We start from the raw sequence: 14,193 nt of genomic DNA, 5'->3' as shown, positions 1-14,193 counted from the left end.
TTCAGAATGAAATAAGAAATTTGGTTTGTTCTTTTCAAAAGCAGATTCCTGTACAGGATTCTGCTGGAGCAACACCGTTGCTGGTGGCTTATCTTTGTTAGAATGACTAATTCAAAGCAAATATTAAATTGCCCTTCATTTTTTCTTTTTTCATAGTTTTTGAATTATTTGCCTTTTTCTTCTGACCTGTTCCAGCTTCCAAATGGGGGTGACTTGACACCATCTAAAAACAAGTTCTCTACGGCTACACATTTATTTTGCTACTTTTTATTACTTCTCTTTTCTATTCAGACTCTCTTTCATATTTCAGTCTTATTTAAATCAATGCATGGTTGCTAGAATAATTTGGACCCTGGCACCCAGATTGCTGAAAGTGCAAACTGGAGAGCTGCTAAATAACTCAAACTACAAATAAAAAATGAAAACCAGTTGCCTCAGAATGTCACTCTCTACATCATGCCAAAAGTTAACTCAGATGGAAATCAGAAGACCCACCCACATTTAGAGAGTGGCTGATAAAAACAGAGGAAATAAGACAAATGGAGGAGATCACATTGTTAATACACAATCAAAGTGAAAAATATTGGGAAATATGGTCACCTTGGGAGAATTTCATTAAAACATTAATAATTGTAAGGTACAATAAGGTGTATGGAATGATTGTAAACAGAAGAATAGCTTGTTTTTATCTGTATTGTAATTTTGACGATATCTTCAGTTGAATGAGAATTTTCTTCACCTTTTTTTTTTCTGTATCCTTTCTTAAAAAAAAAAAATTATATAAAGAAAGATTTAGAAAAAAAAAAAAAAAAAGTGGTAACTCAGATGAACCACCCTTTTAACTGATTCGGCAACTTATCTGCCCGTGTATGGCAAGTGTTTTCCATTAAATTAACAACAGGCTTTTCAGTCAGGGGCTACTCTACCAGCTGAGAATACACCCCCCATGTGCCTTAGCATAAACATATTCCATTAACTGCCCCCAAAAAACCGAAAGTTCAGCTTTGTTCATATACAAAAACAATACTTTCTAGAAATGATGCTCAACTTTAAAGTGTTCAACACATGCTCATACCTTCAATTTCCTTGTCATTTGCCCTTTCTATAAATGTATTATGAATGATTCTATTTCACAACCCAAAAGGCAGTGCAAGTAATGCATGTATATTATTGACATTTTGCCCATACTGCAAGGTGACAATTAGTGGTGGGTGCAACTAGTTTATTTTATAGATTGAAATACTTTTATTTATAAAAAGAATAAATATACAGTATTAGGGTGTGCAGAAAAAAAGTCAGATCTCAGCTACCAGAAGCTCTCTCTCTAGCTTGAGAATTATGTTGGCAATTTAGAAGAATTCTTAAAAGAACTGGTTGAATTTTGTAGCACTTTGTGTTGAGTTCAGGTTTTAGACGCAATAAGGGTTTTTGAACCCAAAGTTGTTACTAGCCTGTGGGCATCCAGCCATTTTTGTCCTCTCTCTCACAATGCTTGTGGTAATAGCAAAAGGCCACATCATGGAGATCCTGGTTTGAAATGCAAAGATCACCACAAGCATTGCATTAGTTAATCAGTCTTCACTTACCAAGAGTGAGACTTATGTGTAGGCATTCTGGGCGAGCAGGTGAAATACCTGCCGTTTCATTAGGTTTGAGGTTGCTAAACACTTCCTGGCAGAGAAAGTCAAGCTTTTTTAAAAGAAGTCTTATAAGATGTGGCACAACCTTTTCTTCCTTGAGATGGAGCAAGCCCAAAGCAGAAGACTAAGAGGTTTCTCAGCATATGGTGGGTACCGCAGGTAAGTTACACATTCCACAGCAGTGTTGCGAAGAAGACATGCACGACCCTGAGAGAAGGCATCAAAGCTGTGCTTGCCCCTGTAGATTCCTACTCCACTGTTTCCTGCAAGGGGAAGGTTTATAGATTCTTTATTTGAAATATTTCTAAACATACAGAATACAAATTTCACAATACTTGGCAGCATTTCCCTCTAAACGTTCCAATAACTAAGCACAAATCTATAACTTTCTATGGTGTCTCCACCTTTCCTAAAACCACTGGTTTCTGACTGACGTACGCACATATCACCCGAATACCTGTCTTTCCTTTAAATGACAAGTGTTTTTGAATGTATGTGAATCTATATGCTGAGAATTTAAAGCAGAGACACAACTGATAAAAGATAACGGTAAGAAAAGTGCAGTTTAAAGCTGCAAGAGGTGAGAAAGGTGGTTTGAGCTTACCTATACTTCCACAGGGCATGCTAGTATAAATGCTCTGTATCATGCTGTCGTTGGAACAAAAACTCCCACTAGATGTTCTAGACAAGATATCGGATATTACCTAGAATCAAGAGTTTAGTAGACCAAAATTACTTTAATATTTTACACACAAATTGATCATCAAGTGTAATATTTACAGTACCTGTTCGTTTTCAGAGTATACATATACAGCCAGTGGTCTGTCCTTCCTGTTTATGAGTTGTATGGCTTCATCAAGATTTGGTACTGTTAAAATAGGTAAAACTGGCCCCAAAATCTCTGTTTGCATGATAGGATCTGCCTCTTGCACATCAGTCAGTACTGTAGGGGCTGTAAACAAAAAAAATCAAATCTAGAAGCTTGATAATGCAAGCTTGATCATCATTTAACACAAATCAAAGCGAGTCGACACAAATAGAAATGTTTTGTATGTGTAGCCAACTGTCCCTTTATTGCTACTGCACAATAGAACATGTGTTACATTAGTGCTTGCACCCAGTGTTGACCTTTGGAGCTGTATGTTTATTGTCCAAGTGCTGGGCACCCATGGTTTAACAGTGCCCTTTAATTAAAATAGGCAAGTAGTATCTTAGCAATGTTAATTATTGTAATGAATGCAACTTTCAAGTGATTAAAATGTTTTCATTGAGTTTTTCCAGGAGAAAAATCTCAGGTTACACAGCAGATAAGCTCTGTAGAACATAATAGTGTTATCGGTTATCCACTATTTAAGGTATGAAGATACAAAAAGATCCATGATCAGGAAAACCCCAGGTCCCAAGCATTCTGGATACAGGTTCCATACCTGTACTGAAATCCGCTGTACCTCTTTTGGTTTATATCTGCGGTTAGATATAGTGGAGCATCTTTGACGTGGACAGTCATTTCATTAGGTAGAATGGCAGAATAAAATAGCAATGAAAGCAGTTGCAAAATTTTATGAAAATCTATATTCATTAAGGTACCCAACAAAACTTGGTACAAATACATATGGAGCAGAACCCTTTTACCTCTTGTATTTGTTATAAGTTGTATTTTTATATGGTCAAAAATATACCCGTTTACGGTAAGGCCACACGAGGAGATTCGAGGAGATTTTGTTGCCTGGCGACTAATCGCCTCGTCTTTTGAGCGACTATCTCGCCGCGTGTGCATTAGCGCAGGCGACTTTTCATTGTAACCTATGGGGAAAAACGCTGAGTTCGGGGAGATAGTCACTCAAAAGACGAGGCAATTAGTCGCCAGGTGACACAATTTTAATTTTTTTATTGTGCAACGCTGTGACAACAATGAGAGCACTGGACAGAGGCAAAAAATTATTGGCTCAACATATGGTTACGTATTTGCATAAGCAATTAACTTTTAAAACTTAACACAGCTCATGCAAATACATAACACATATACCTTAATGTCTGCCTGTTAAATTCATAGATAGGAAAAAAAAAAAAAAACACACATTTCCCTCTTGCTTTATTTACCCATAATTTCTGTAAAGCGGTACTGCTTCAGCCAGCAGTGTAAGCTTGATGTTGCATGCTAATTTAGCCTATTTTTGTATTACTAAAAAAAAAAAAAAAAAAAAAAAACCTTTATCAACTTTACAAGGGCCAAGCATGGAGTAGCTTCCATCCTAGTTAGTCCTGTTCACCACTAAATTAACTTTTAGTATGATGTAGAGATATTCTTTGTGGTTTTTGAGTTATTTAGCCATTTATTCAGCAACTTTCCAGTTTGCATTTACAGCATTCTGGTTTCTAGGGCCCACACTAGCAACCATGCATTGATTTAAACGAGAAATTGGAATTTGAATAGGAGAGGCCCTGAATAGAAAGATGCAATAAATTTGTAGCCTTACAGAGCTTTTGTATTTTTTAGATGGGGTCAGTGACCCCTATTTGAAAGCATCAGATAAACACAAATAATTCAAAAACTATATAAAAAAAAATAACGAAGGCCAATTTGAGTTGCTTAAAAATGAGCCGTTCTATAACATTAAAATTTAACTTTAAAGGTAAGCCATCCCTTTAAATATGAATGAAACTACGTTATTTGTGAACAACAGGCAACAAGTATGATCAGAAGAAGCCCTATTAAATTGTAGTCATGTTTAATAAGGGGTACATTGCAACTTTCAGTAGGAGTCTTCTCTGGACATAAAACCTAAAAACAAAAATGTGCCCTATTTAAATGTTACATGAAAGCTGAGGCTTATTTATCACATTTGAGAAAGCACGCAGCACAGATAGAGAGGGAGAACATGTAATATACAGCGATGTATAGATATGTGTTAACAGCAGAATTTTGGTGCATTCTTACCTATGTATCTTTCAGTGTCATCAGTTTCGCCCCCAAAAGCCACCTGTCCGCATGACAGAAGATCCTTGACTCGAATGTATTGCTCCATGCATGCCAGGCGCCCATAATTTGGAGACTCTCGTGGGTTTTTCCCATAGAACTCCTCCACACAAGTTTTCAGTTCATGGATAAGAGCGTTTCTTATTTCTGGCTGGCAAAGGATATAGTCTGGAGCCAAAGAACTCTGTCCGGCATTTACGAAACGAGCCCAAGCAATTCTGTGGCTAGCCATTTTAATGTCACATGACTGGTCGACATAGCAGGGATTCTTGCCACCCAGAACCAGAGATACGGGAGTGATGTATCTGGCTGCAGCTAGCATCACTGCTCTGCCAGTTACACGGTCACCTGTGCCATGAAGAGTAATAGCAAATTACAGAGTGGCATGCAAAGCCACATAAAAAAAAATACAGCTTATTTCTAACTGTTAGGGAGCTATACAATAATTTTAATGTAGTGCTCGATAACTTCTAGTTACACTTAAATGTTCTAGGGTGTGAGGGTAGGGAAGAATGTCTTGGGGGTTGTTCACCTTGGCTTTTAGTATGATACACAGAGTAATTATCCCGAGACAATTTGTAACGGTTTTATTTGTGGTTTGACCGTTGTATTAGGCAGCTCTTCAGTAAGCAATCTGGTTGATATAATCCGATGTACCCTAGCAACCATGCAATGATTTGAATAAGAGACTAATATAATTAGGAGAGGAACATAATAAAAAGGTAAGTATTAAACATTAGGGATATAAATAACTTTGTAGCCTTACTGAGCATTTTTGTTTTTTTAAATGGTCAGTGACCCCCCCCCCCCCCCAATTTAAAAGCTGGAAAGACTTAGAACAAGATGGCAAATAATTCAAAAACTCCAAATTCAAAAAAGCCAGCTGAAAAGTTGCTTAGAATTAGCTACTCTTTAACATGCTAAGCAAGTCACCCCTTTAGGGACACACAGTAATGCAGGTTCTGAACTATCATCGACCACATTGGGAAATGACAGGTGGTTGTACCTGTGAAGAGAGCTAGGCCTGCAATAAAGAAATTAAAAATAAAAAAAAAAATGTGGTGCCTAAATTTGTTGCGGTTGCAGTGAATTAGGGGGTTGTATTAAAAAAAAAAACATTTTTTTTGTAAGTTGAAAACAACTTGCAATTTCCCAAACACAAGTCAAAATAAATAAATGATATAGATATATACTCAACAGGCTCAGTTAGATTTTAATAGAAAAACAAAAGAAAGTCGCACATCATAGTGATCTTCCTCAGGGAAAAAAAAAAAACTAACAAGAGTGTAATGCAGTGCAAACTCTTAAGAACCCTCCCCCTGTGCAAAACATGGCACCAAAATCCTGTTATATATATTCATTGTATGACAGAACATGGCTGATCCAATAAACTTTAAGTAAGAACACTGGAGTAGGTTGCATTAATCATGGTTGCCATTCAGTTCAATAAACTGCCATGGAAAATAAAGGCTTGAGTAAGTTACCTGTGTAAAGGATGTGGTCAAACTTGTTCTCTAGAAGTTTCATCAGGTCATTCTGCCCACCAGAGACCACATGGAAGCAGCTCTGCAAAGAATGAAGGGTCTCAGTAGCTGTGAGCAACACACACATGGGTTTCTATCATCAGTTTAGTCTATAGCTGTGAATAAGCCCAGCTGAATTATAAATCAGTTACCGATCTCCCAACTCACATTATCTAAATATAGAGGGATTAGTTTTTGCAGCAGGTTTGCCGCGTGGGTGCAGGTTCCTGAAGGCTGCAGTACTACACAGTTACCTGGAAGAAAAAGGACACTGATCACGTCATATTATACCAGCTTTACAGGGAAAGTATATCCTCTACTAAAAGTGTTATCTATAGTGAGAGATATTTTCATTGATTTACACTTATGCGTTTTATGCTTCAAAAAGCCTCTATACCCTCAATGTGTCAAATGTGTATACATGACATATGATTTGTGACTCCACATTCTGCTAGGTATACTCTCACCAATGTCATATTTTCCCCATTATGGCTTCTAGTAGTAGAACTAGAACACAACAGGAGGCCTCAGGAAGGCAACATTTGTAGCCAAATTTTTTTTATTTATTTATTTTTAAGTGTGATGTAGAGTTCAGTATTCTAAGAAAATATTTAAACTACTAAGCAAAACAAAAAACACACATGTACAAACACACCTGCAGCCACCGCTCCAACTAAAGGAATTAGAGACAACTGGACAGGGAAACTCCAGCCACCAATTATCAAAACTACACCAACTGGTTCCATCTGAATAAAACAGCTGTCTAGCAGGTTACTCTGGGGAGAGATAATAGAAAGTAATATTTCACTGTTTGCAGGGAATGGATGAAGGAAATTGCACAATAATGGATATTTACCGAGAAAGAGCTAAGCATTTGTGTCTCTTTCTATGCAAATACTACACAGCAGTCTGGGAGCACCTCAGTGGAGAGCAACAACTCTCTATTCTTAGCCATGAACAAAAGAGACATGTGCTACAGCCTCGCAAAAAGTGCCATGCAGCGGTGAACAGTTGCAACTTACCATGCTCTTCTGGCCCGGCAGTGGTTGCATCCACTTCTCTAGGTTGTTTACTGCATAAAGTGCTTCATTCTTCACTGAAGTAATTTCTGATAAAACGGTTTCAAATCTGGGCTAGAAAATATACCATTATGAGTATCTGAAGTATGGGTTTATAAAATTAGTGAATATAAAATTGACGAGAGTGTGATTCTAATGGTCAGAAACTGCCCAGCTGAACAATAATTTATATTAACAGCACATGTATCCCTGAATATATTGGAATTAAAAATAATGAATGTAAATTGCAAAAGTGCTTTGAATAGCACACTCGTCAATTTTACATTCACTTACTTTAAAGTTTACTTACCCTTTAAGTACAATTTCCCAAAGGAATAATACATTTTGCTCAAACCAAAAAGCTCTGCATTCAAATTCTGTTCCATTTTATTTATTTATTTATTTGAAACAGGATATAAATACAGAGAAGGCAAAATGGAAATTGTTTGACTGCAGATAGTAGTAACGATAACATCTCATATCCTACAGCACTAGTTAAGAATACATCTATGAAATACATGAGACATGGTGGGATACTGACCCTGTGCATGTCCTGCTCCAGTGCGCCAACAATCTCTTCCTCATGTTTGTCCAGCATATTTAAGATGGCTTCCAGCTGCAACAGCCTAAACGAGTAAGGCCTAGTCTTTCCACAAGAGAAGGCTTCTCTGCATTTCCTCAGGGCATCTTCACACACAGAGGGGGTTGCAGGTTTCTTTTGTTGACATTCACCAGACACTGTTCTTTTGGAAGCAAGACATAACTCCAGTTAACAGTAAATATATTTAGATACATTCGGAGGTACATTGAAAAGCTTGGGTTCTTGGACCAAAGATGATGATGTACACATTGCACATAGGCTAGACCCTCGAGAGGGGTCTATATCAACAAGTGAATATAGATGTCTATGAAGATTCTCATGTAGCCAGGTCAGGATATACAGTACAGTATCCACAATTAAGTCAACTGGCCATTTAGAGGTTTTTCTTGAAAATGTTTCACCACTTATACCAGTGGCTTCTTCAGTTCAGCTGAAGTGATAGGGAAGTGCCTGGCATTGAAACCCTTGAGGGTAGTAAGTTACAGACATATACATAAAGTGTTGTTGTGGATATGCAAAATCTTGTTTTGGCACAATGGGAGCAACGTGTAAGCAAAAAAAAAAAAAAAAAAGGGGGGGGGGGGAAGTACCTTTTCAAAACTCTGAACCATCGAGCAGGGGAAGGGGAAGATTTGACATTATCCATGGTTCCTTTGATGTCTGCAAATAAACAGGTCTACATACATGAGAGAGGCAATAGCAAAAATGTAACATAGTATGGCTCCTAGAAACATATGGGGGTAACAATAGAAATTAATTACTTTACTGCAAGTGATTTTCTAACAAGGAAACCCCGTTTATTATGTTAATAGGAAAGAGGAACACCAACACTTCAGAAAAGCTTATTCTATGAAAAATGTGGTGTACCCTTAACTATAATGGAATAAACTGGGTTACAAAGCATTTCAATAAACACCCTATTATCTATGCTCAGGGCCTCATTTAACATATTTCACCAGTTCCTAAAAGCAGCACACAAACGTTAGTCAATACTCAGAAAATGCTTTATGTCCATGGGTGTCTCAATATGTATCTTTTCCCTGGACACAAAGGGCACAACATAGAAATGCTGGGTACAGATCTTTCTACATATATGTAACCCCAGATAAATGTTGCACTGCATGTTCTAGTAACTCCCTCAGAAACAAATTTGTGAAGCATGTGACTCTTGATTGGCCCTCACAGAGTTAGTGGAGGAAGGGTGTTGAACTGTAACACTCAGGAATAATAAATCAGTTGGGCGTCCGTGGTTCTTTCAATTATATTTATTGGCATTTTGAAAATAAACAGTGTGACAAAATTAACAAGATATTACAGGTATGGGACCTGTTATCCAGAATGCTCGGGACCTGGGATTTTCCGGATAACGGGTCTTTCCGTAATTTGGGTCTTCATGCCTTATGTCTACTAGAAATTCATTTAAACATTAAATAAACCCAATAGGCTGGTTTTGCTTCCAATAAGGATTAATTATATCTTAGTTGGGATCAAGTACAAATTACTATTTTATTATTACAGAGAAAAAAGGAAATCATTTTTAAAAATTTGGATTATTTGGATAAAATGGAGTCTATGGGAGACATTCCGTAATTTGGAGCTTTCTGGATATCAGGTTTCCGGATAAGGGATCCTATACCTGTACCAATAGTTCTAATAATATAACCAACGGGTTAATATTGATATGCTGGCCTTTTGATATTACTATAATAAAATTGCCACCAACAAATCGTCGAACTACTGCCCAAGATAAGTATACCCAAAAATGATTTACGGATGGAATAAGGATTTCAACGTGAGAGGTCAGCTCTAAATAACGATTAATCACAACACCCAAAATCTTAAAATTACACAATCACTAATTCTATGCTTCCTTATGAGGTACCTAGTTCACTGCATGCAAAAATTTACTATTAATGTATACATATGCATAAAAAACAAATTACTCAACCCAACAATTTATATACATGTAGTCATTAGATATGATTATATTTACCTGCCAGCAGGTCCAATGTATCTCAGACCTTCATGTTCCTTCTTTCCCTCCTCTATTGACTCCCTCCAATCTGGTTGCTTCTTAAATACTATGCCCGACCCTTTGTTAAGAGATAGTTACCTGACAGTATTTGTTTGATTGAGAGTATGTCATAATTATCTACAGTAAGTGACAGAACTGGAACTTAAATGTTTCATTATATTAAATAGCTTTTGTTGTGAAAATCTTAAATCCTCCTAACATTTAGGACTGCCCCCAGGATCTCCTTGCCAGGTGTGTGCTACTCTCCCAAAAGGCCTAAGGACGATAGAAACCTGTTCTAGTGTGATGGTTATCAGGACTTTCTATTGGCATCCTAAGGTGTCATAAATCATACTCAAAGGTGTTATTTAGTTTCTAACCAAGACATTCAGGAACTCCTGGCCCTACATCTCTACAAAGATTATATATTTATATACACACACATACATACCCATATATACATACACACACCCATATAGGAAAGGATCATGTAGATGCCTAGTTGGTGAGGTCCTTATCAGATAGCAGTACTAGTTTTGCCCCCGAGAAATTAGTATTATTACTCAACTACTACTTTATTAATAGCCTCACAGGTGGTTACTGTAGGGAAAGTATGCCAAACTAAAACCAGTTTTGACCAAACCAAGGTCAAAAAGTACATTTGAAATCAAACTCCTATGATTTATCCACACGATATACCTGAACACGTAAACTATGCATAATAGATATCTGTACCATACCTCAATATTATTAATCATTGGAGGAGGCAATATACAAGCAATTATGTGCCAGGTAACAAAGCAATTAAATTGCATGAAAAGACTGTCAGCTTATGAGATAAAAGGAAAGAAAGTTACATTGCAGACCAATGTAAAATAGAACAGAAGAGCAAATTACACAGCTAGCTGTAAATGTAGATAAATCAAGAACAATGAACAATCATTCAGAAAGAACAACATTTCCCTCTCTAACATTACCAACTAATTAAATCAATGTTTAAACAATTGATAACTTTATTACAGGGATGTATAATATAGTAAGTCAGCAATTACTCACATACAAAGCTTCTAGCAATGCATGCCCAAATCAGGCATCAGTCTGTGAATTTAGTCACTCAAACGTGTCCAGCCCTAATTACCGGCCCTCCAAGTGGAACCTCTGAGAATAATACAGTCCTACCTAGGTATGTATACTAGAGTCCCTGCAAAATTAAGTTATTATTAAAAAAAAAACAAAAAAAAAAAAACAATAAAAAAATGCAGCCTCGTTAGAGCAATATGTTTTTGGCTTCCAGGGAGAATGACCCTCATTTGAAAGCTGGAAAGAGTGTTAGAAGAACTCAAAAAAATAAATAAATAAAAAACCGACAACAATGCACTAAAGAAAATATGAAGACAAATTGAAGACTTGCATACAAAAGGCCATTTTTACAGCATACTAAAAGTTAAAACTACAGTAGCAAACAAACAGGTCAATATATTGGATTTTGCAGCTTGTTTAACACAACCTAAAGGTTTGCAGGAAATTCCACGTAGGCACTTAGCAATATTATGGACAAGCTATGGACTCCCTCAATGTAGTTACCTCTGGATCAATTACAATGTGTGGGCTGTTACTTAGGTTTTAATAACAGATTTGTTTACACTGTGTGACACTTCATACAAAGCCACAGCTTTATGTTAACTATATAACAAGTGTGCAGCACAGATAATACAGCTTCAGTTGGGACAAAAAGCTGTGGTAAAAATACAGGGCCAATAAGGGCCTGATCCAGACCTTCTGTATACATCACATGGTATTAAGGATAGTGGCAGAGAGAGATATATATATATCTATATCTATATCTATATCTATATCTATATCTATATATCTATATCTATATATCTATATCTATATCTATATCTATCTATATCTATCTATATATATCTATATATATATATATATATATCTAGAGATATAGATATACACACTTTTTTTAATAGCATTTAGATTTTATAAACTGTCTCATAACTGGGGCAGTCAGAAATGATTGATATTGATAACTATGCAAACCATTGCTGCAGCATAAACAATGTAATAAAGAGAAAATATATTGTAGCCTAAGTTTTACTCCAGCAATGCAAACTGTGCTGTAAAAGGGGAAGTTCACTATTAAATTAACCTTCATTATGCTGCAGATTACAGTTTCCTATAGCCTGTGCATTCATGCCTGTGTAACAAACACAGCCCTCAGTACTTAACATCAGAACCATTACTCTGTGCAGGATAAAGTGTGGGCGCAAAAGAACATTTTGTTTATGGCCAAGATGAAACATTGATGCAGATAATTCAAGCAATTCTAAAACTAGTCTTCATATCTTATATAAACACAGGTATGGGATCAGTTATCTGGAAACCCGCTATCCTGAAAGCTCAGAATTATGGGATGGTCTCCCATAGACTCCATTTTATCCAACTTTTAAAAAATGATTTTCTTTTACTCTGTAATAAAACAGTATCTTGTACTTAATCCAAACAAAGATATCAATTAATCCTTATTGGAAGCAAAACCAGCCTATCGGGTTTATTTCATGTTTAAAATGATTTTCTAGTAGACTTAGGTATGAAGATCCAAATAACCCCAGGTCCCAAGCATTCTGGATAATAGGACCTATACCTGTATATAATGCATCTTACTAGTATTTTGTTCTGATATACAAGCAAATTCTTAGCCTATTTTCCCTTTTAACCCACCCAAAATGTGTCCCCCCAACAGATCTTAAAGCCAACTTATGATTTAGGGTGCCACTTTTATGACAGCTTGTCAATGAAAGAGTAAAACTGGTCAGATAGGGTTACTACAATTTACCATTTGAAAAATTAAAAGTTTATATTTTATTATTATTATTAATGGTTTTCCAGCGTAAAACAAACATTTGTAGATTTCCCCAAACACCAAAGCAGAACAGTAAGCTAATTAGCACAGAGTGAGCTTTCACACATACTTCGCTTGATCCCTGTTGTAATGGCTCATTAGAAAAGAAATAGCCATACTAGGGTTAACTTTCTTGCAAGTTAAAACCTTGAAGAGAGCAATAGAAAGAAACAAAAACTGAGCAGCAAAAACTGACCTGTTTTATTCAAATGTAACCTCCAGTTAAAGAAAAACTTTATTTTGGGATGATTAAATGGTAATTATAAATATCCCAAGCATTACAAAAGTAAATATGTAAACTCACCTTTGCCCAATTGTTGCCACTGCAAACAAATTCAAACCTTTCTTTTCAAGCCTCCTCAGCCCTGTCATGCCTGGTCCAATGACTCCAATCTCAATGGCTCTTGTTCAATCCTCAGCAGCTACAACATGCAAATAAGCTTCAGCTTCCCCTGTTAAGAACTTGATTATCCAATTAAGCTTGCTCAGGTGACCACTTGAAATTTTCTGATGTAAGGGAACCTTGATGCAGCTTTCTTATTTCTATTTATGTAAGTACCTTCCCCTCTTGCAGCCCTTTTTAATAACCTACCCCCCCTTCAATGTGCATTCCTCTAGTTGGTTCTGAACAGCAAATCTCAGCATAACTCAAGAGTCCCTCATTTTTTTTACTTTCTGTTCTAGAGGGTACAATATGTCAAGTAGGAGTGTAACAATAAATACAGAATACATAGCTGCTGATGAGGGCGAGGAGTTACAAAAAAACTGAATTACATTTGGTTTGGAGGGGCCTCCATATGTTTCTACTCCCTTAAATTTAAACCCTCTACTGGTGTGTACATATGGTTTAGATCCAATTTTAATAAAAACATAGAGGAAGGTTAATTAGCTCCTCCATAGTGTGAGTGAATGTGATAGATGGCAAGTTCAACTGTGCAGAGAATGATGTGAATATGCTGTATAAATAAAGGACAATAGGAAGTTCATAATGTTCCTTGCCCACAAGGAACCTGTTCTGCAGACATTGTAATATTGATTAAATCTCAGCAACATTTACCTGCTGCCATGATGTAACTGATGTTACCATGGCCCTGGTGCAAGGCCCTCACCTTATTGTACTCAAATGGCTGTACATGTACTCTGACCTGAGTATTTATGGTCCCATGGCCAAATGAAGTCACAAACCCTTAAACAGGCAGTAGCTTTGCTCTAGATCAGTGATCCCCAAAGAGTGGCTCGAAAACAACATTTTGCTTACCAACCACTTGGATGTTGCTCCCAATGGCCTCAAAACAGGTGCTTATTTTTGAATTCCAGGCTTGGAGGCAACTTTTGGTTGCATAAAATCAGGTATATTAACAAACAGACTCCCTGTAGGCTGCCAGTCCACAAAGAGGCTACCAAATAGCCAATTACAACCTTATTTGGCACCCCAGGGGACTTTTTAGAATTACATTCTTGTTTTG

The 14,193-nt window shown here is 36.7% G+C and overlaps 1 protein-coding gene across 4 annotated transcripts; it reads right to left on the bottom strand.

Annotated features, from left to right (window-relative positions):
* Nucleotides 1–1,207: 1,207 nt before the first annotated feature.
* Nucleotides 1,208–13,200, bottom strand: aldh3b1.L (aldehyde dehydrogenase 3 family member B1 L homeolog). Of its 4 annotated transcripts, none has more exons than XM_018247158.2 (12): nt 13,032–13,200; nt 9,793–9,912; nt 8,390–8,459; nt 7,740–7,941; nt 7,163–7,273; nt 6,796–6,916; nt 6,309–6,394; nt 6,102–6,183; nt 4,579–4,965; nt 2,426–2,592; nt 2,245–2,344; nt 1,208–1,903 (listed from the first exon to the last, which is right to left on the bottom strand). In XM_018247158.2, the coding sequence occupies exons 3-12, from the start codon at nt 8,443–8,445 to the stop codon at nt 1,707–1,709; spliced, it is 1,509 nt and encodes a 502-aa protein (XP_018102647.1). In that variant the 5' UTR covers nt 8,446–8,459; nt 9,793–9,912; nt 13,032–13,200; the 3' UTR covers nt 1,208–1,706.
* Between the last annotated feature and the right edge of the window lie 993 nt (nt 13,201–14,193).

Source organism: Xenopus laevis, chromosome 1L (assembly GCF_017654675.1).
Source record: "Xenopus laevis strain J_2021 chromosome 1L, Xenopus_laevis_v10.1, whole genome shotgun sequence".
NCBI lineage: Eukaryota > Metazoa > Chordata > Amphibia > Anura > Pipidae > Xenopus > Xenopus laevis.
This window is presented reverse-complemented; position numbering and strand designations above follow the sequence as displayed.

Coding starts and splice junctions, on each gene's coding strand:
- aldh3b1.L (XM_018247158.2), bottom strand. CDS start 8,445: ATGGATAATGTCAAATCTTCCCCTTCCCCTGCTCGATGGTTCAGAGTT. Junction 6,184..6,308: donor TCCCTCTATATTTAGATAAT/GTGAGTTGGGAG, acceptor CATTCTTTGCAG/AGCTGCTTCCATGTGGTCTC. Junction 2,593..4,578: donor TGACACTGAAAGATACATAG/GTAAGAATGCAC, acceptor TTTTGTTTACAG/CCCCTACAGTACTGACTGAT.